The following is a 20,740-nucleotide window of genomic DNA, read 5'->3' on the forward strand; positions in this document are numbered from 1 at the left end:
ACTTAACAGCTGATAAATTCAGCGAAATGTTCTTCAAGTTTTCGGCAGAATTTTCAAAAATTTCAGCAGACGAAATGTCAATACTTGCTGGTTTACGGTAGATCGATACATTTGCTGAATGTTCGTCGAAATATATTGCTGATATTTGTTAAAACCTTCGCCGAGCTCGATCAGCTGTTGGGAACTTTGCCGAGATAAATTAAGTGTGCACAAAAATAGGCTTTTCATTTTTTTTTAATAATCGATTATGTGATTAATGCTACGTTGAAGCTAGGCACTTTTTGGTCGTTCCACTTTTTATTTTGCTACGTACGGAGCTTGATCATTATTTACATAGAACAATTTACGGAATAAACTACCAAAATATTACCATCAAAATAATTTACACACTTAATTTATCTCGGCAAACTTCCTCCCAACAGCTGATTGAGCTCGGCGAAGTTTTTAACGAATGTCAGCAATATTATTCGAAGAACATTCAGCAAATATATCGATTTACCGTAAACCAGCAAGTATTGACGTTTCGTTTGTCGAAGTTCTTAATAATTCTGCCGAGAACTTGTAGAAGTTTTCGCTGAGTTTATCAGCTCTTGAGTTTTCGGCAATAAAATCTAAGTGTGTAGGCTGATACAAATTTCGAATTCTTTTTATGTCCAAGGTTATCAAAATTAGCAAAGGGGGTGGCAAAAAAAATGAGACGAAAAAAAAAGAAATTTCTTTGATCAAAGTTTGTGTGCAAGTTATGACGTTTGTAACTTGCACTGCTTGTGGTCCCCGTGCACGGCCATGGCTCTGTGGTTAGCGATGTCGGTCGGCTAGCTCTCCCACACGGTTGTGATATCGGGTTCGATCCCCGATCGAGTCGAGGACCTTTTCGAGCTGGAAATTGGATGGCCCCTTAGCCGCCCCAAGGCTAAGCGTACGATATGGTTTAACTTGCACTCAAATAAATTTTGAAGAAAAATAACACTTTATTATTATTATTATTTATTTCGCTTGCCTTATGACGACACTCTCGCTGTTACTGGACTTGTTTATTGCTAAATTAAGCATTTATGCTGTCGGAAAACCAATAAAATGAACAAAACGGTTTGTGCTTTTTTTTCTTCCCCTTCCAATATTCAAGATTTTTGAAGGGGTGGGGTGACATAAAATGAAACTAAAATTTGTAACGGCGTTATTAGGAAAACAAAAAAAAAATGGATTTCCATTAAGCTCAGGCTTTGCCAGATGATTTATTTGACTAGACTTGTGGGCCCTATTACAGAAGACGAGGTGAGTTCTGAGTTACTCGTCTGACCAAAATTGGTATTACAGATAGCGAGGCGACGAGTTTGTTCGCAACTCAGCTGTCATCAGCCAAGCATCACATTTTGCTCGCCTCGTAGGGCCCACTGATGAGGCGAGCAAAAAGTTGTATTACGCAACGCGAGTGAAACCTGACTGATGACAAGTGAGTCACAAACGACTCACACGCTCGTGAAAAGTAACACGGCGAATGAATTAGTTTTAATTCAATTTCATAAGTTGCATGGAAACGTCAAAAAATGAATACCGCATTTGGTGATTCTGTGTAATTTTTACACTGATTTTAGATTAATCTAGAATAACTCATTTTTGAATTTACCACTATAACTCAATTTTGAGTAGCAAGCATGAAAAAACGACACCATTATTTGACACGAGTGAAAAGGCGGCACCATGATTCAACATTTGTGCGCCATTATTTAGCCTTTGCGGCCGTGTTATCTATTCTTGTGGCTGTTTGAGTGATTCCAAAAAATGAGAAAATCGCTGGGAAGGTGGTCACGGACATTTTAAAAAGCTTTAAGGTACACATATAAACTTTTTTCATTATTCATTCTAAAGAACCAAAAGTTTTCAGGTTGTTCGTGTCATCAGGAAAATTGTGGGAGAGTAAAATATCAAGTGATTATGCATCACAAAAAAAGAGCAAAATATACTTAAAAAATAAATATAATTAGACACCGTTCAGATTTTGTTTGTTTTGTTCTGACTGTTACCGGCACAAATCTCCCTCTCTACGCTAACATCGCATTTCAAACTGAGTGGTTTTCAATTCTTAAACTGAGTACTTTTAAATTCTAAAAATGGTTAGTTTTAAATTCAAAAATGAATATTTTTCTATTCAAAAATTTGATAGTTTCAAAATCTAAATCTGTGTAGGTTTCAATTTTAAAACTGAGTAGTTTTAAATTCAATAAATGGATAATTTTGTACACATAAACTGATATTTTTTTAGGAACTAAATGAGTTTTATTAAACACAAAAAATGAGTTCAATTGTATACATCATTCTGAATAATAAATACACAGTATTTGCCCATACTATGGTTACACAATTTTGAATAACAACAGAGTTACTCAATTTGCGTGTTGTTTCACTTTTTATGAAAATGAATTGTTTTCTAATCAATTTTGAATTCATTTTAGGGAGCGTGCAAGCTACTCGTCCAAAATCCAGCCGACTCGCCATCTGTAATACCAAAATTGGTCAGGTGAATAACTCGCCGCTCGTCTCGTCTTTTGTAATAGGCCCCTTGTGTTAAGTATATGGTCAACATTAAATTTCTAAAATAATTAGATAGCATTGCAAAAGACGGTTATGGCTAACGAAGTCAATCACAGTCTGTTCGCCATATTCGTTGACGGTTTCATATTAATTCCTCATAAGACGCCTTCAAAGACAGGTACCATACAACTTCGGCAAGACTCCTATCAATTTTCAAGGAGTTTTCTTGAAAATCTTCTTGAAAGAGATGTTAAGTATGTTTCAAAACTGCTCGTAAGGTGATTTACGTAATTTCAGTAATAATGCATTAGGTACATGTCGTTTTTTTTTTTTTTTTTGAAAATCAGAGTAAAGCCTAACTCGAAAGAGGCCTTGGAACAATGTATGAATCGTGTTCTCTGAAGCTCAAATTTGAATCCAGTAGCACTCCCAGATATTTTACTGACGTCTTTCGCTTCAATTCAGTACCGAAAAGCGAGTAGTTTGTTTAAAGTACGCTCAAGGTCACATAGAGACATCCGGTTGATGCAGCACCAAGCTCCAAACACCTCCAGCTGCTGTTGTAGGGCCAATAAAAACAGCACGACAAGATCTCAGTAAGAATACATTATAATATTCTTGCTTGAAAAATCACACACTATGACTACAAATTACCAGTTTTTCGAATGAATATTCGTTCTTCTTATTAAACTATGAATAAAAAAAAATACAGAATCAAGGCAGTCAACTCGATTGAAACTTCGATACCTACGTCGTATTCAATGGCAAATGTGAAGCATTTAAGAATACATTTTCTTGTTGCTAATATTGAAAAACGAAGCGTTACATGAGCGGTGAACAAAATCATTGTATATAGCATAAAGGCTGGAAATCTCTTGTACAATAACTACAACCACTTCCTAATAAAATCAATATTTATTTAAAGATAGTGTAAAAACAAATGTAAACTAGCTGGAATCAGCTCAACGAGCCATCTTTTGCTTTCGGAACATAGCAGACCCCTCCCTGGCTAGGGCGTCTGCCCTTTCATTTCCCAGGATGCCACAGTGTGCGTCAACATGATTCCACCGAACCTCAATATGATTACCCGCAAGCTCCCGATCCAGCTCCACAAAATCCACCTGATTTTTGACAGGCTTTCCCGTGGACAGCTTCCACTGGTTTCGCTTCCAGCCGGGCAACCATTTAGTGATAGAATCAATTAAAAACTTAGAATCCGTGTTGACGATCAGTCTTTTGATTCCATGCTCTTTGGCAAGCCGGATCGCTAACGAAGCAGCTTGTATTTCGCCGCAATTGTTTGTTGGACGTCCACTCACAGGTTTCGCCATGTTTCTAAGAAATTATCATTGTTAATAAAAACATTGCCTTCAAAAAATGTCTGTATAAAACCTACAAAGCATGACCTTCACCGAAGTAAACGCCTAAACCAGCGCAAGCTGCCGCCGTTCCATTTCCTTCGCAAGAACCATCTGTGTAGACATGTACGAACCCATCCTCGTCCTGGAGGAAGCTGTATTTGCCGAATTTCTGAAGTTTTGTCACCGGCTTCATCGTTGAAGCTACTTTCTGGCGCTTAGCCGATTTTTGCCTCGAAACTTCGGATACTTCTTCGACAACGCTAGAGGAAGAACCCCTCAACTCGTCTAGCTCTCGCTTTAAACTTTCGATCCGAGAGCAAGCTGCATTGATTTCGTCATAGTTATCAATCTAAAACGGCATTTGAGGAAACAAACGATCGTAAACTGATCGAAAAAAAATCTTACCAGCACCCTAACAGATTCGGCGGGTGGGATAATGGGTTGAAAGTCCGCTGAAGAATTGCTACCACTATCAGTACTGGATACGGAAACGCTACCACCATTCTCACGAATAAATACTTCTGCTTGCTGGCGTGTTGGAAACTTCTTATATTTTGCACCAGCAAATCCGCTTACTTGACTTTGACATTCAGGCCTGCGGACATAGGGGTTAAGTTTTTTGATAAGATGATAAAAAAGATGATAAATATTTAATGATGAGCGATTATGAATAATGTTATTCTTACACACACATACCAGGTTTGATAGACTCCAACAGTCCGTCCCTTTGCCACGGCATAGAATGGCATCCTTTTCACTAATGACAGTAGAAACTCTCGGATCATTCAATGGAGAACAAACAAATCAATAAACGAACGGCAATAAACTGAAATTTTTGTTGTATCTGCAAAATATTTTCACTTTTCTGGCCAAAACAGCTGATTGCTTTTCTTTTGTTTCCAATAGTTTGACATTTGGTAGCGTTTTCATCAGAGGAAGGAAATTGGGTAAAATACACAACGCGTTGTTGCTTGATTTCAGGGTTATTCATATAAATTACGTTATAACAAAACCGTGTCATTTCGAGAAATCGTGAAAAATGAAACCGTGTTATTGAAAACAAAAAACAGTGCAAAAAAAAGTGTTAATTTGAGAATCTGTGCAAAAAAACGTACTGTTACTGCCGTGATAAAATTAATAATAACCCGCGCAAGCAGCACTAACAAACAGGGTTGCCACATTTAAATCTGTGTTTTCCCTTGAAAAAATCTGAGCATCTGTATCTGGAACAAAAATATCTGTAAAAAAAAATCTGTATTGTTTAAACATAAAGAACTTTGTATTTTTCAAGTTTTTATGGTACATAAACAAAATTTTTAGCTTAAAACGTGTGAGGAGTTGTAAATATGTTCAATATGCTTAATATTTAATGAAATAAAATTTGGATTGTTTTTAAAAATTAATGTCAATTTCGAAAAATTTGTAAATCTGTGCTTTTCGACAAAAATCTGTATATCTGTATATACAGATTCTGTATGTTACTTCGGCCAAAAATCTGTAAAATACAGATTAATCTGTACATGTGGCACCCCTGCTAACAAACTCAAACTGTAACCACATACATAAGACATACGTAACACTTCGGAAGAAATCTTATAAATAAATGGTGCAATATAAACTACTCGAATGGTGCCACCATCTGGATAAAATCACTGTTTGAGTAGTTTATGAGAGCAGTGTACCTGCGCAGTAGGGCGTCCCAAAATTGCGTCAAGCCAGGGGTCTGACGTTTAATGAGTATCCGCTAGAGTAAGCCGCTATGAAGAAAATTCATTCCGTTCATTTTCGTCGAGCAGTTCATACTGGTGTTGGTTCCCGGCGATGTGGGGCAAAGAGTACCAAAAAAATCACCAGTGTTACGTATGTCTAAGTATGTGGAGGTACCACAATGTCAGTGGTACCGCTATAAAATTTGGTAACGCGACTTTTATATCGGATTTGACGTTTATACCATAGCCCTGCATTAAGTCTGGAATCCCGGAGGCTCACCCTCCAGATGATAGAAAATAATGTTACGAACAAACTTTTGTTCGGCGGCAGCTCTAGAAAATGAAGTTTTTAACTGGCCCCGATGACTTTTCTAAAAAATCGGTTTTTCTTATGTTAAATCCAAAAAACATTTCCAGTGATTCAATTTTCCATGAAACCAAAGATAACCTGAACAAGATACCTAACTTCCATATTTTTTATACATTTTAAATACGACCGATTTCCGACGGTTAGTGCTGCCATCTGATGACCTAAATTCTCATAAATTTGTCACTATGAGCAAAACCGATTTATCGTGCATAATCCGTCATCGATCGTTGAGCTGTTCAAGATTGTATATGAAAAAGGTGTAGCAGTTTGGACAGCTCGACGCTTAAGATAACATGCAGTTTTATGATATTGTCATTTTTTGCGCTTAATGCTATTGCCATATTTTTGAACTTCAAAGTACGAAAAGAAAAGTGTGAAATTGACTGTCAGAGTGGGGGTTTATATTGAGGAGTTATATTTATTTTCAGGTCCCATTCTACCAAAACTTAAAGTTTGGTATGTCGCAAACCAGGTTTCAGAACCATTGTACATATGATCAGGTTCACCGGGGCACCCGATTTTAGCTTTATTAACCTCGGCAAGAGTGAAAAACTTGGCTGTAGAGTGTGCTCATAGCGATTATCAGGAATTTCTGATGATATGCTTAATTTTAAATGATGCGCCGATAATTCTTGATTCTTCTGGAAAGCTTCATGTTTGAGAACTAAACATTCGTACACATTATTATCATTTTTCGGATGGCCGCACCGTACAGTCATCCACATGGATACTGAAAAAATTGTTTCACCTTTCAGCAGTCATGTTTTGGCCTTGTCGTCAGTTGATTTTGACGTTAAGTATACATCATATTAACAGTGTATAAATTAGTTCGACTTTTGCTCACGCGCAGCGACAATCATGTCCGATGAATCCTGCAAGAGTCAGGTATCCTGTTCTAGTCATCTTTGATGAAACCTAATCCTTCTATATTTTTTGCAGGTTCCTTAGGGCCCAAACTATAAGAGAAACATATGCTTCAGGTTGCTTATCGTCGATTTATTTTCCTAAAAAAAATCTATCCTTTGGAAAAGAGATTTTTCAAGTACATTTTGACATTTAATCAAAAAAGTGGGTATCAAGCCTTATGCTATCCCCAACTGAATATCATTAAAAGATAAAAAATTTTATGGAAAAAAACTTTGAACTGCATAACTCTAAAATAATTTGATTTTGAGTTATGCATGATTTACTGTGAAATGAAAAGTTGCATTTTGATGAAACCATCTTCGTATCTTTCTATATTTCATTGGGTACGGGGTACTGTGGGGCAACGTGTACCAAAAAAAATCGTCAGTGTTACGTATGTCTTATGTATGAGGCTGGTATATGGGCGAACCATACCTACTCGAAAAATGCTGCATTGATTTTGTAAATAACTTTTCGACAGTCCTTTTGGGATTTTCTTTGGGGTCGATAAAGCCGAGAAAAAGAAAAATCATTTTGTTCATTATTTGTCGAGCAGTTGGACAGTTCGTAAAATGGTTTATTAGGAACTGTCAAGAAAGGAGACAAATACAGGGCTGTGCAGGTACACCGCCCTTAAAAACAACTCAAACAGTGAGTTTATTCAGAGGGTGGTACCATTCGAGTAGTTCATTTTGTATTAACATTTTTGGAAGATTTCTTCCTGAGTGTTACGTATGTCTTATGCATGTGGTTAAATTATTCTCGGCGGTAGATTCAACAACAAACATGTACATGGTAATGGCAAAAAAACGTTTGCAAGCCTACAGTGAAAATAGCATGTTTTTTATGGTAACAATAAAAAACACTGTCCATTTACTGTTCTCCCTGCAAAATACATCGTAATTTTTTTTTTCGGGTGGTCAGTCCAGAATACTTTGTCATCGACGTACTCTGCTTCGAGTATACTATAGATTTTTGCAGATTTCAAGCATTTTTTGTCATTTATCGAGCAGTTAACAGTTACGAGCAGGGATACCACATGTACAGATTAATCTGTATTTTACAGATTTTTGGCCGAAGTAACAGAATCTGTATATAGACCATCTCACCGAATCTCTTCAACCTCACTTTTCTTACAGTTATTGGTAACTTTGTTTACAGTTAAGACTTTGTGCTTTTTTCTGGTAGAGCAATTAGGTGCGTAATGGAAATGCTGCTCAATTTATAATTGTTCTAAGTATACTGGTACCTCACACTCAACATTTAAAAGGCATTTTGGTCTTAATTGAAATGATAAACTATAATTGAGAACCAAACTGCATCACCCGAAGGTGAACAAAGTTACCAGTAGCTGTCAAACTCAAGTGCGTGACGTCACCGTGCGATAGTCTATACAGATATACAGATTTTCGTCGAATAGTACAGATTTACAGATTTTTTGAAATTGACATTAATTTTTAGAAACACTCCAAATTTTATTTCATTAAATATTAAGCGAACTGAACATATTTTCAACTCCTCACACGTTTTTAGCTAAAAATTTTGTTTATGTACCATAGAAACTTAAAAAATACAAAGTTCTTTATGTTTGAACAATACAGATTTTTTTACAGATAATTTTGTTCCAGATACAGATGCTCAGATTTTTTCAAGGGAAAACACAGATTTAAATGTGGCAACCCTGGTTACGAGCAGTTACCAAAAACATTCAAAAATATCTGGCATCTCTGCTTTCGTCGCTTTCGTTGACAAATTTTTTGAGGAGCACGCGGTGTGGATTTTTGGTGATAAATAATCGATCGAAATTTTATGAGCACAGCTTAAAAATAGTAATCAGGTATGTAAAGGGCATATTTGTGGCTAGAATGTAGTCTGTAGACGCTTTCTTTATAGCTGCATTACAACATGCCAAAGAAGTCAACGGCGAAAGGACCATTTTTCTTCTTCATGCTCGAATTTCGCAAACGCGAGGAAGCAAAAGGTAAACACTTCCTAGGTGGCATGGATCAACTAATGCGTGCGGCAGGCCCGCACTGGGATACGTTAAGCACAGACGAACGTGAAACCTACAAAGATAGGGCAAAAGCGTACAAACAATCTCCAAAGTTGAATTTTGGAGAAAAATATACCTCTCAGGGTATACCGTTTTCACAAATCGAAAGAGAAAAACAGGCTCGTCTCAAGAAGGAGCAATCTATTCGCAGAACTGTATCAGAACTGATACAAACCGCCGCTGGTAACAATGCCTTGGATAAGATGGAGGTTGGTTCCAGACAATTTGTTCTGTGATATTAAACTTTAATTTTTTGTATTACAGGTCTTCTTAATTTCTTTTAACTACTTTTGCAAAACTACTGCGGAGATATATATTCCAGCTGAAATGGCTATTATTCGTTATAGCTTGGAACAAGGTGTAATCGACAAATTACACATGTTTATCAACCCTGGTAATATTCCTCTGGGTTTGGCATATGAGGCAAATATACTGAGTGAAGAAACACACCGTTTACCCACTCCCCCGGATGCCATGGGGGAAACTAATTTCGAGGAAATATTTGAGAAAATATTGGACTTCACACAGTACAAGGACAAAAAGCATCGCCTTTTTTTCGCGGAAGAAAAACAGGCTGCTGTTGTGGAGAACATTCTGGAACAGCTTGCCAATGAATCCAAATTTCCTGGCAAATTCGTTGTATGCCCGTTAGGTGATTTTTTCTTTCAGCTTAAGCGTGCTTCTGAACGCGAAGGATTAGACATTTGCCTCTTTCCTGCTAAAACTGTGGCCGATATTTTGCTAAAAAAGGACAACTACGAATATACTGGTGGGATCGCCTGTGAATTTCATGAAAAATTAGAAGTTTCCAGATTTTGCTGCTTGTCAAAAATAATTCGACTTTCGTACATAATCTCGGATAGTTGTTGCCTAGATCTGAACATTGAGATGGTTGCAGGACGCCATCTTCCGATGAATGCCGATACAACTCTTTGCTCAGACTTTTCCGAAACTGAGTCAAGATTTCACGAATCGGATCGCTTGTCTTTTGTTTCATCTTCGGATTTGACTCACGTCTCACTGCCGAAAATGCAAAAACTCCGTAGCAAAAGTCCCTTCCGTGGAGCTGAAAATGAATCCTGTCCGATTATATACAGCTCACGAGCAGTGGCTTCAGTTGCAGATGCTGCAGACAAGTGCAATGTGTCAACAAATCCTTTCCATGATCTCAAATCGGAGCCACCAACCTTAGTTAGCCACGAGCGAAAGTCGGCTACCCCGAAGGCTGTCACTAATCCATTTAGTCGACAAGTGAAATTGGAAACTGTGCGTCAGCCACGGGGAATTGGTGTCGTTGGACACGGTCGTGGTTCATTGCTGAGTGCAGCGGGATCCAGTACAACCGCACCCGGCTTTGAATCCCCATTAGGACTTGCACTCTTCAGAGGAATTGGCCGTGGGCTTGGTATTTCCAGTAATGTCTCTACAATTTCTTCGAAACAAATTTCTGACAATGAAGACGACTGATGATTGGCTGGATATTACTCCGATGTTTTTCATTGTTCTTGTTTATTATTTGCATTTTGTTCGGTTTGTTCTACTAAAGTGTGTTCCGTAATAGTAAATATTACAACATGATACAAAACTTACTAAATTGAACTGTGACTGATGAAATATAAACATTGTAAGTTTATCTTGAGTTTCATTGTTTTGAAGAGGAAGTAAAATTTGTTGGGGTTCCTTGTTCACAAGATGCAATTAGAGTGGGATGTGATGATAACATGCTAAAATTTAAGTTTCGATTAACAATCTGAAATGATTACCAAAGGCTCAAGAAAGTTTCAATTTATCTTTATTAGTTGTGCATGCATTTCGTAGAAATATGTACACAAGCGTATTTATTCAATTTCGCCGGATTCCAGATCCGACGACACATCATCGGTGCCATCAACTTTGAACATTAGTACGGAATTCGCAAAAGTATCTTGCTGCGTTTTAGGCATCTCCCTTTCTTCGGATTTACAGGCAGTATCTTTTACTATGCTGGTGTTGAGATCTTCTTCGACAGTCGCTGCTGCTGTTTTGTCAAAATCTTCTTCGGACTCAGAAATGGCTTCCAGCTGAAGATCAACTTCGTCCGATAACGATTCATACTGGTCTACTAGACTATCTAAAGGTTTTTGCGCAGGGGATTTGGGTTTCGGTTGGTTATGCTTTTCCGACGTTTTCTCTACACTTCGCGAACTAGCCTTTGGTTTTTTGGGACGCCTTTTCCGTTTCTCCCGCTCGTCATGACTATCGCTATCACTTCCACCCGGTACCTGGTATTGCCTGGGAAGTTGAGGAGAATCAGTAGCACGTATCCGTTTCTTTCGCTGAGATTCACTACTTCGTTCATTGTTGTATGAAGACTCCGAGGAAGCACCTCCTCTTCGGTCTAGTTGATCTTCCGAGCGTTCATCCAGTGACGATCTGCGAACTCTCTGTCGCTTCAGACTTTGAGCAATTACACGCTTTTGATGATCGAGCTGAGGGAATAAATCTTTTGAATTTTCCAATGCTTGTTTAGCGGCATTCATTTCTGCTTGCTGGATGCTGTGCCCATTTGCGCATGCCAATCGTTTTGCGCGGAAATAAACGGCAACTGTATAGACTCGTGTATTCGTTGGTCCATTGCATTCAATGACTTTGTAGATCGGTATGTCCGGTTCTCCACCGTCCATTGTTCGCAGGGTTAAACAACATTGTTGCAGCTTCGATTTTGGATCATTCCAGTCTTGATTCATAATAAAATCCTGCAACCTGGGAAACAAACAAACGTGGCAAAAGGTTTCGCAGTGTTTCAAACCCTTATCTACATATAAGGCTCCTAGAAAAGCTTCCAACAAATCGGCTCGATCTTTGGTTTTCAAGTCCGCTTTGGGATTGGAATAAACCGCATAGGATGTCATACCCAAATCATCACAAACCACCGCCTGGGTTCTGTTATTTACCAAGGAACTTCTCAACAGTGACAGGTGACCTTCGTGGTGCTCGGGAAAATGTCGGTATAAATATTCAGAACATATCAACTGCAGCACGGTATCACCAAGAAATTCCAACCGTTGATTGGACCCCAATGTGAGGTTAGTGAACCCGATCGAACGATCGGTGAATGCCCTAGCAAGCAGCCTGATGTGATTAAACTGAACTCCAATCGAATCCTCAAACCGTGTCAATGTTTTCAACATATCAAAGGATTCAATATGATGACGGTCACCAAGCGGCTCCTGTTCCTGCAACGGATGTGGTGGATAATTGACCCAAATAGAGCGCAGACTGTCGTCCTCCTGGAAGAGAGCGTACGCGAAAACACGGTCGGCAGTCTCAATTCCTCCGTCCAGTAACAGTGCACCCATTAGTGCTTCGAAACAATTAGCCAGTGCGTGCCGAAGCTCGAGCTCATGACACAGATCAGAGCCGTGCGCGTAGAGCATAAACTCTTCCAAATGAAGCTTTTTCGCCAAAACCGCCAGGTGCTGATTTTGAACTATAGCAGCGCGATATGTGGCCAAACCGCCTGAAAAAAATCGTTGCCCATGAAGGCTGTTTAAATAAGATCTTACGTTACAGGATAATTACCTTCTTCGAGATCAGGAAACATATGAAAGAGATGAATGGAGGTGATGAACTCCACCACGGCATCACCGAGGAACTCTAGCCGTTCATTGTGTGTGATGTTACTATCCGTTTCGTACTCTTTTCCGAAGCGAGACATGATACTGATCAAAGTGTTAATACCACGTTTTCGCGTATTCATAAAATGTATCTTCCTATCTCCGTATTCTGGCTGTCGAATACCACAATTGGTCAAACTATTTCGTGCATGATCGGGATTGGTGCCGAAATTTTCCTTGTACGAAGGATGCGTCAACGCGAGCTGCAGCGTGTACCGATTAATGAAAGTGTAATCGATGTATTTTTCCAACACATTGAGCGACCGGTGGAAACGCAAATGCCCTGTCAATACTGGGATTACCATAGCATGCTGTACCATATCACACATAATTCCGGTCCGATAGAATCCTTTGGCGCTCACCGCAACCGTGATATTCCGTTTCATCCTCCCCTGAGTGCGCATTTCCAACAAACGATTTTCCTTTGCTTCTAATTTTCGTTTATCTTCGAAAGATGGCTTAGACATGTTGGCAATCAGATGACGAAATTTTACATATTCTCTCCACGCCTTCTGATACTCCGGATTACCCGCGTAGCTCAGCTGAGGCGGCCTAATCCCGAAGTGTACTATAACTGGATGCACAAATCCTTGCTCGTCCGTTAAACTGGCCTGCGAAACATCCGTCACATTACGGTCGAGCTGATCAACGCGTACCGAGCATGGTTTCATACCGGGGTTCGTAACAACCATTCCTTTCACATAGTCCACATAATCTTGCCACTCTACCTGGCTCATATCGTTCATTTCCTTCAGAATGTCCACCGCTATAAGTGGCCCCGAATTATCCAACAAATAACGCAGCACTTCGCACATGGCCAGCACTTCCTTTCCGTTGTCCGGTAAATCCCTCACAAAACGAGGCAGAAAATGATAGCATGGACAGGAATTTTCGTTACTGGCACCGGATGGAAAAACACTAAAGTCCACCAATTCTAGCAGCTCTTTAAAAAGAAATCGTTCAAATAGATCTAGCTCCCGAATGGTAAAGTTATCCGGCATTTGCTCTTCCAAATAAAGAATTGTATATTCGATGTTAAAGCGGATCACTTTACAGGTCGGCAATTCTCCAATCGGTTGATGGGACAGCAGTGAAAATCCTTCAAACAGAAACTCGTGCTGGTCGTGTTTGATAATGGTTGGAGTTTTAGTGAGAAAATTTGTTGGCGGAGAAATAGTTATTCTAAAAAAAAATGCCAATATGTTAATAAAATTGTTAACTTCAAAAAAACATGTAAGCAAACCTGTAGTGATACAGTTTCTCGGCATTATTCGAATTCGGCAGGCATTTGCTGAATCCAACTTCACCCGGATATTTTCCGTGTCTTATCCCAGTTCTTCTAGATCTAGCCGAACACCGGCATAGGGGGCCATCATTCATTTCCCCGGGATCATTATACCACAGATCAACATGTAATCGGTACGGATGCTTAATTTTCACCGTCAACTCTTCCATACTACATTCGTCTTCAAAATTCAGCTCATCATCCGAAGAATCCGAAGAGGAACACCTGTCATTTTTATGGCGGCAGATGCGAATCTTGTGCTTCCGTGGCGGTGGCTCGTAGGGCGTTTGATTAGCACGGGCTCGGTCCGAACGCGTCAATAATTCCCGTTCAAACAAGACACAAAGTGCATCCAACCTTGGCGTACCTTCCACTACTTTATCTGATACTCGACGATAGTACAGATCTGCCGGCGACGATCGAACCCAGCTACTCTTCTCTTCGTTATTCGTCAGCTCAGCAAGCTTTCGGCGGATATCCTCTGGAGTTTCGCAGAAATTTTTGCGCCATTTCGAAAGAATAGCTTCACGTTCGGAATCCTAAACATAAAAAACAGAAATAACCTCCTATTTTTCAGCCCAAATTATCACAAAACTTACTAGTTTAAAACGTGACACTCTGGAAGGCCGTTCCTTTTTCTCACTTTGGGTTGGCGAGGAATCCCTCTTACGCGAATCGGACCTCGATTGCGATGAATAATCACGATCACGACTGCGCGGTCTGCGACGACTTTGCTCTCGATGCGGCACCGAATAACTCCGACTACCGTACGATGGTCGTTCCGAAGTGGGCGGCGAAGAACGACATCTGCTACTACTTCTTCCTGAATAGGACGAATACCTGCTTGAAGATCGATCTTCGTTCCTACTCGACGTTGATGAGCCATAGCTCCGAGAAGACGAAGACTGGAATGACTTGTACCGTTGGCTAGAGGAAACTGATGACGTTCCCCGATTGTAATTGCTTTCGTCCTTCAAGGATTCATGACGTTCCGATGTTGGTGTGGTTCTTATCGGCGGAAGAACCGGCGGGGGAACGCTGAAGTTTGGCTGTAGAATGTGTGTCGTCAGGGTGGTTGTTGGAAATGACGACATCGGTATGGTTCCCGGTGGAGGTGGATCTCTAATCGCATCGCAATTACTATTTGCACGGGAAAATCGATCGTAGTTCGAAATGGGATAACCAACTTTTTGTCTATGGTGGCTCATTATTAGGATTCAATTAAGATACGCCAGCAAATGAAGTACTACAATACTTAAGACTTTTTTTACATTACCGATTGCTGATACTATTCGCTAATGTAACTTTTTAAGCAGAAAACACTTTATGAATGATATATTTACGATTTTTCCGGCTTTAGTATACGTCAAGTGCGCGATTGCGATTTTAATGGTATTAGTAGATCATTGCACACGAAAAATAACCTCACTTTTCTGACATTTCCCACGGGTTTGTTTACAAGGTGTTCCATCCACTTTTTATGTGATAGGAGTGAAAATGAATGATACGAGTACCAAAAAAAAGAAAAAACTTTCCGCCTATGCGAATTCATTACTGTGATCTTTTGGTTTATTCTTGGAAACGCAATTTTTAACAAGACACTTCCGCATTTTTATTCGAGCCGAAAATTTTACTATGTAAACAAACCCGCGACAACTGTCAAATCTCTTTCTTCTGCTTGTTTTGTGACGTCATCGGGCAATGATCTGGTAGTTAGTACCACAGACAATTGGATAGTACAAATCGAAAATCAACTATTTCGAATACTGCAGGGGTGGGCTTTATGAACGGTGTTGCCAAAAGAAAAATTTATTAATTTATTTAATTGCAATTTTTTTTTTACACCCATGAGTTACATTCTAAAAGGGCGTATGCCTTTTGGCATAGGTTTTATTCGAAGCATTGTAGCCCAGAAACCGTTGGTTGTATAGAAACACTGTCTGAGAATGAGTTGTAGGGAATTAAAAATGCACCATAAAAAAATATACACTGTACAAAAAAAAATTTTTTGACCAAAAAAAATTAAAAACCAACATTAAATTTCAATTTAAAAATAAGAGTTGATTTTTTTTGTTCTTTTTTTAAAGAAACTTAAATACGCAACTTTTAGAAAAAGTCCATGATGGAGAAAAGAAAAATAATTTTTTATGGTAGATTAATTTTTTTATAAAAAATCTAACTTAAACATTTTTCAAAATATCTGTATTCTGATGATTTTAAAAGATGCAGAGAGTCATTTTGAGTTAAAAAGCTCTTGGTAGAAAACATTCTAAAGGCATCGATTTTCGAGTTGATTTTAAGCTCGAAAAATTATTAATATTTCGGAAAATACACGTTTTTCTTAATTTGTCCATGGTTCTCCAGCAAAAACCATACGTTCATTGGAATCACCTCCCTGACACGTTCGTAGCCTGTATTTTTGTATACGAGGGAATGAAATGGCATGTTACACTGCTGTGCTTCACTTTGCTATAAACAGCGACATCGATAGATTAGGCAACACTGAACGGGAGTGAAGAGCACGTCAGATGTCTTTCCTTTGCGGCCATTGTTGTTTGGGGCTCGGCATCGAGGGGTTCGTCATAATGGGGGTACTGTCAAACTATAGGTAATGGGATTACGGTGTCAGGGAGGTGATTGGAATGCTTGATCAAAAATACACAATTCATTCTTTGACAACAAAACGATTGGATAAATAACTCAAGCGCTAAACCTTAGCCTACCTACACGTTCCCCTTTGCCGAATGTTTTGTAAAAAAATATGTTTGTCGTGCAACACTACCTACTTGTTTACTAATAATAACTGTTTGTAAAGTACGCAACCAATAACTACTGGATTACCTATAATATCTGTTTTCGTATATAAATACGATTGCACTACTCCAGATGTGTTAGTAACAGTTTGCATTTTGTGAAGATGAATAAAGTGAAAATGGAATACACCAATCCCAAATGCTGTAAACTCTTTCCTGATCATCGGTGCTCATCAAGCTTACGCAAATTAAACGAAAACGTTATTGCAAAATTAAAAATATTGAGCAGTCAAGCTCATTTTAATACGTCTTTATCAATTTGTGATTTGTGTAGTTATTTGAATGATAGTCAAGCCACCATTCATCCCTTCGTTGTTTACAATTCAGAATCTGGAACACTTAAGAATATCAGCTTCATCATAATATCGGAAGTACTTCCTCATGATACTGTTGCGGTTCAGGTGTTCATGGCCAAATTAATGAGTTTTTTGAAAACAACAATAGAGTTGGGAAAAGCGATATTAATGTCTTATGGAGCTGCCTCACAATATAAAAATAGAAAAAACTTTGCAAGTCTTTGCAAGTTCAAAACAAAATATAACGTCGTTGCAGAGTGGCATTTTTTTGCGACTTCTCATGGTAAAGGCCCATGCGATGCAATTGGTGGCATATTCAAACGAATGGCAGGAAATGCTAAGGAACATGAACATCCCATTACAAGCGCAAAAGAATTGTATGATTGGTCTAATCAGAAAAGTAATAAAAATTCATCAAAAATGTCATTTAGTTGGGTATCATATGAAGAATATGAACAAGGAGTAACAGAATGGAGCAGTATTTTCAAAAAAATCTATAATAATAGCTGCCAGACAAAAGTATTACTCTTTTGTTCCGATTTCAGAAAATAAGATACAAACGAAGCTGTTTTCAAAAGATGACGAATCATTTACTCATGATGTATATAAAATATAAGGTGAAACTAGTTCTGTAAAGTATCTATGTCATAAAAAAATATGTTCCTAAGATAATAAAACTCGAAAATAAATATTTGATTCTTATATATTTTTATATCACTTAGAACATTTAACTCTTTTCTTGAGAACCGTTCGCTTTGTTGAACCAATCCAATCGTTTGTTCAACAAACCGAACCAATCGTTTTGTTGTCAAAGAATGAATTGTATATTTTTGATCAAACATTCCAATGAACGTAACGGTTTTTGCTGAAGAACCATGGACAAATTAAGAAAAACGTGTATTTTCCTAAATAATTATAATTTTTCGAGTCTAAATTCAAAATAACTCGAAAATCGATGCCTTTAGAATGTTTTCTACCAAGAGCTTTTTGATTCAAAATGACTCTCTGCATCTTTTAAAATCATCAGAATACAAATAGTTTGAAAAATAGTTAAATTAGATTTTTTATAAAAAAATTAATCTACCATAAAAAAATTAATCTACCATAAAAAAATTATTTTTCATTTCTCCATCCTGGACTTTCTTTTAAAAGTTGCACATTAACGTCAAGTTTCTTTAAAAAAAAAAGTAAAAAAAAATCAACCCTCTTTTTAAATTGAAATTTAAAGTTTATTTTTAATTTTTTTTGATCAAAAAAAATTTTTTTTGTACAGGGTATATTTTTTTATGGTGCATTTTTAATTCCCTACAACTCATTGTCAGATAGTTTTTCTATACAACCAACGGTTTCTGGGCTACAATGCTTCGAATAAAACCTATGCCAAAAGGCATACGCCCTTTTAGAATGTAACTCATGGGTGTAAAAAATCTCTCCAACTGTGAAAAATGCTCAGTTTGCTAAGCCAAATATGTGTGCAAAGTTACATTCAAATTAAAAATGGTCGATTAAATTTTCGCGTATTTCCAGGCGATTTGAAATGATTTTGCTCTGCTGGTTCACAAACCCTTTGTATGGTCTACAGAATAATGATGAAAGTATATAAAATTAAACATAAACATAAAATTTAACACCTTCACGGTTTTTGTGAAGCACTTTATTATTTCCCAGGACTTCCACCGTCACCATCAGTTGTATGAGCCGAATAAAAGAGTAAGTGAACATTGCGCTTTGAGAAGAGATCTGGCACCTCTGATATGTGAAACCTAGTTGCTAAATCAGCGGTTTTTTCATCGCTTATCTCTCCCTCTGAGGAACTCTATAGCTTTGTTATGGCGTGTAGATCAGGGCTGCCAAATATACAGATTTTACTGTATTTTGTATATGTTTTTTTGACCACAATACAAAAAAAAAATTCTACGATTGTATACAGATTTTTCAAAATAAAATGTGGTAGCTCTGGTGCAGATTCTTGTGTAAAATGCGGACTTTTTAAGTCCGTGCTTATGAAAAGCAAATACCTATTTGGAGTTTTTTTGGATTGCACGCAAAAATGTGCCTGAGTTTCTCCATAACTACGCAGTCTTTATCAGAATGAGTGCAAAACTCAACAGTTGCTTGGCTAAGCGCGAGCTCGCATTTTTGGAATTCTGGAGTAGATATTTTCTAGTTTTCGGTGGCTGCATACATTTTGAGACATCTGGCATCTCTGACTTCGGTTATGTTTACTCTGTTTGTGGTTTTTTGTCTAATGTCGAATTCGTTTTTGTGACGGGACTACACCAAAACTACACCCCGCGTGCTAGTACTGTCAAATAGCATTGGGCGATACGATGGAGAGTATCGATACTTAAGTATCGATACCCAAAGAGCCAAAGGTATCGAGATACTCGAAATATCGGCCAAAAAGTATCGATACCAGAAGTATCGATACAATAGCTAAGAACATTTTTTGAATTTTTGTAAACACAAGGTAAATAATGAGGACTTATTCGTTGTTTTTCTGGTATCTATCCGCATTCTCTAGAGCAACATGAATCAAATGACTTCACAAACAAATACATACAGGTAATGCAGAAATACTGAGCTTTGGCGAAAAATGAATTAAACAACTTAAATCTTCAAGATTTGTATTCACTGGCCTAATGGGCTGTAAAGCTCCCGTCTTATTTGTATAAATTATTGACACACTTCCGTATAAATTGATGAGAAAGTTGATGACATAAAAAAGTTAGATATGTCAGCGAAAATAAGATAGTGAAGTCTACCGCTGAATGTTTCTTACTAATCAATATTGCAATTTTATTTTTCACTTGTACTTAAACTTGTGTCGACGGAAAGCATGAGTTAGTTTCCGCTTGTCAATATTCGATCTGAACAATGTAACCAGAAAACTTATATTTGTTTTTGTAATACAAATCTTTTTACTTTTGTCCTGTGTCAAAATGTCATACGGTCATATGCCGTCTAAGAGAGAGAGAGAGAGAGAGATAGACGATGAAAAAATCACCAATTTGGCAACTGGGTTTTACATGTCAAAGGTGCCAGATCTCTTCTCAAAACGCAAAGTTGAATGACTTTTCATTTGATTCGTATAACCGGTGGTGACGATGAAAGTACTGGGGAGTAATAAAGTGCATCGCAAAAACCGTTAAGGTGTTTAATTCTATGTTTATGTTTAATTTTAAATGCTTTCACCAAAACAATAGATAATTACTTTGTTAGCTATAAAAGACTTGTCAACCTCCGGCTAAAAATCGCTGTGATAATGCAATTTTGAAACATTCTTATTAATTGTCTAGCAATAGACCTCTCCAATCGTGCATGTATTGGTGCACTTTACACCGCGTGAGTCGGATGGAAAACGACGCAATCAAAGTGCTGTCAAAATACTTGCATTGATTGCGAAATTTTTATTTACTTTCGCTGACTTGAAAGTTACTTTATTCCTACGCGGATTGTGTGACTTGTTTATGGATAGTATCTTACAAAATGAGTATTTAATTTACAGTACCGAGTAACCAAAGCTAAGCAAATTGAAAAATATATAGACTATATTTTTCGATTTACTTAACCCCGGTGAAGTAAAGCAAGAATCATTCATGAGGCAAACACAACAATATTGCACGCTTAGCCTTGAGGCTAATAGCGGTCTCGATCAACGAGATTAGTTGAGAGAATTCGTTATCGATATTGTTTTTGGCACATTTTGCATGTGTAAGATAAGTACAACGATACCCCGTGATCCAGTGCTGAGTCGAG

The 20,740-nt window shown here is 37.9% G+C and overlaps 4 protein-coding genes across 5 annotated transcripts in view; 2 read left to right on the top strand and 2 right to left on the bottom strand.

The window, feature by feature from the left end:
- LOC129727437 (NADH dehydrogenase [ubiquinone] 1 alpha subcomplex subunit 13) overlaps positions 1-20,740 on the top strand; it is a 510,282-nt gene that overhangs the window by 194,041 nt on the left and 295,501 nt on the right. The gene's annotated exons all lie outside the window — the stretch shown is intronic.
- Positions 3,429-4,813, bottom strand: LOC129727429 (ribonuclease H1). The gene is made up of 4 exons (XM_055685264.1): positions 4,590-4,813; positions 4,299-4,488; positions 3,929-4,242; positions 3,429-3,867 (listed from the first exon to the last, which is right to left on the bottom strand). Exons 1-4 carry the CDS (start codon positions 4,676-4,678, stop codon positions 3,495-3,497), a joined length of 966 nt encoding a protein of 321 aa, XP_055541239.1. The 5' UTR covers positions 4,679-4,813; the 3' UTR covers positions 3,429-3,494.
- LOC129727423 (protein maelstrom homolog) lies at positions 8,613-10,564 on the top strand. Its single transcript, XM_055685257.1, has 3 exons — positions 8,613-8,715; positions 8,772-9,140; positions 9,196-10,564. Exons 2-3 carry the CDS (start codon positions 8,784-8,786, stop codon positions 10,396-10,398), a joined length of 1,560 nt encoding a protein of 519 aa, XP_055541232.1. The 5' UTR covers positions 8,613-8,715; positions 8,772-8,783; the 3' UTR covers positions 10,399-10,564.
- Positions 10,707-15,553, bottom strand: LOC129727420 (ribonuclease 3). Its single transcript, XM_055685247.1, has 4 exons — positions 14,472-15,553; positions 13,831-14,411; positions 12,493-13,769; positions 10,707-12,430 (listed from the first exon to the last, which is right to left on the bottom strand). The coding sequence occupies exons 1-4, from the start codon at positions 15,078-15,080 to the stop codon at positions 10,770-10,772; spliced, it is 4,128 nt and encodes a 1,375-aa protein (XP_055541222.1). The 5' UTR covers positions 15,081-15,553; the 3' UTR covers positions 10,707-10,769.

This window comes from Wyeomyia smithii, chromosome 3, assembly GCF_029784165.1.
Source record: "Wyeomyia smithii strain HCP4-BCI-WySm-NY-G18 chromosome 3, ASM2978416v1, whole genome shotgun sequence".
Lineage (NCBI taxonomy): Eukaryota > Metazoa > Arthropoda > Insecta > Diptera > Culicidae > Wyeomyia > Wyeomyia smithii.

Excerpts from the sequence above, each read along its gene's own strand:
- LOC129727429 (XM_055685264.1), bottom strand. The coding sequence starts at position 4,678 with ATGATCCGAGAGTTTCTACTGTCATTAGTGAAAAGGATGCCATTCTAT. Across the intron at positions 4,489-4,589 it reads GTTGGAGTCTATCAAACCTG|GCCTGAATGTCAAAGTCAAG; the intron begins GTATGTGTGTGT and ends CTATGTCCGCAG. Across the intron at positions 3,868-3,928 it reads TTCGGTGAAGGTCATGCTTT|AAACATGGCGAAACCTGTGA; the intron begins GTAGGTTTTATA and ends ATAATTTCTTAG.
- LOC129727423 (XM_055685257.1), top strand. The coding sequence starts at position 8,784 with ATGCCAAAGAAGTCAACGGCGAAAGGACCATTTTTCTTCTTCATGCTC. Across the intron at positions 9,141-9,195 it reads ATGCCTTGGATAAGATGGAG|GTCTTCTTAATTTCTTTTAA; the intron begins GTTGGTTCCAGA and ends TTTGTATTACAG.
- LOC129727420 (XM_055685247.1), bottom strand. The coding sequence starts at position 15,080 with ATGAGCCACCATAGACAAAAAGTTGGTTATCCCATTTCGAACTACGAT. Across the intron at positions 14,412-14,471 it reads GAGTGTCACGTTTTAAACTA|GATTCCGAACGTGAAGCTAT; the intron begins GTAAGTTTTGTG and ends TTTTATGTTTAG. Across the intron at positions 13,770-13,830 it reads GAGAAACTGTATCACTACAG|AATAACTATTTCTCCGCCAA; the intron begins GTTTGCTTACAT and ends ATTTTTTTTTAG.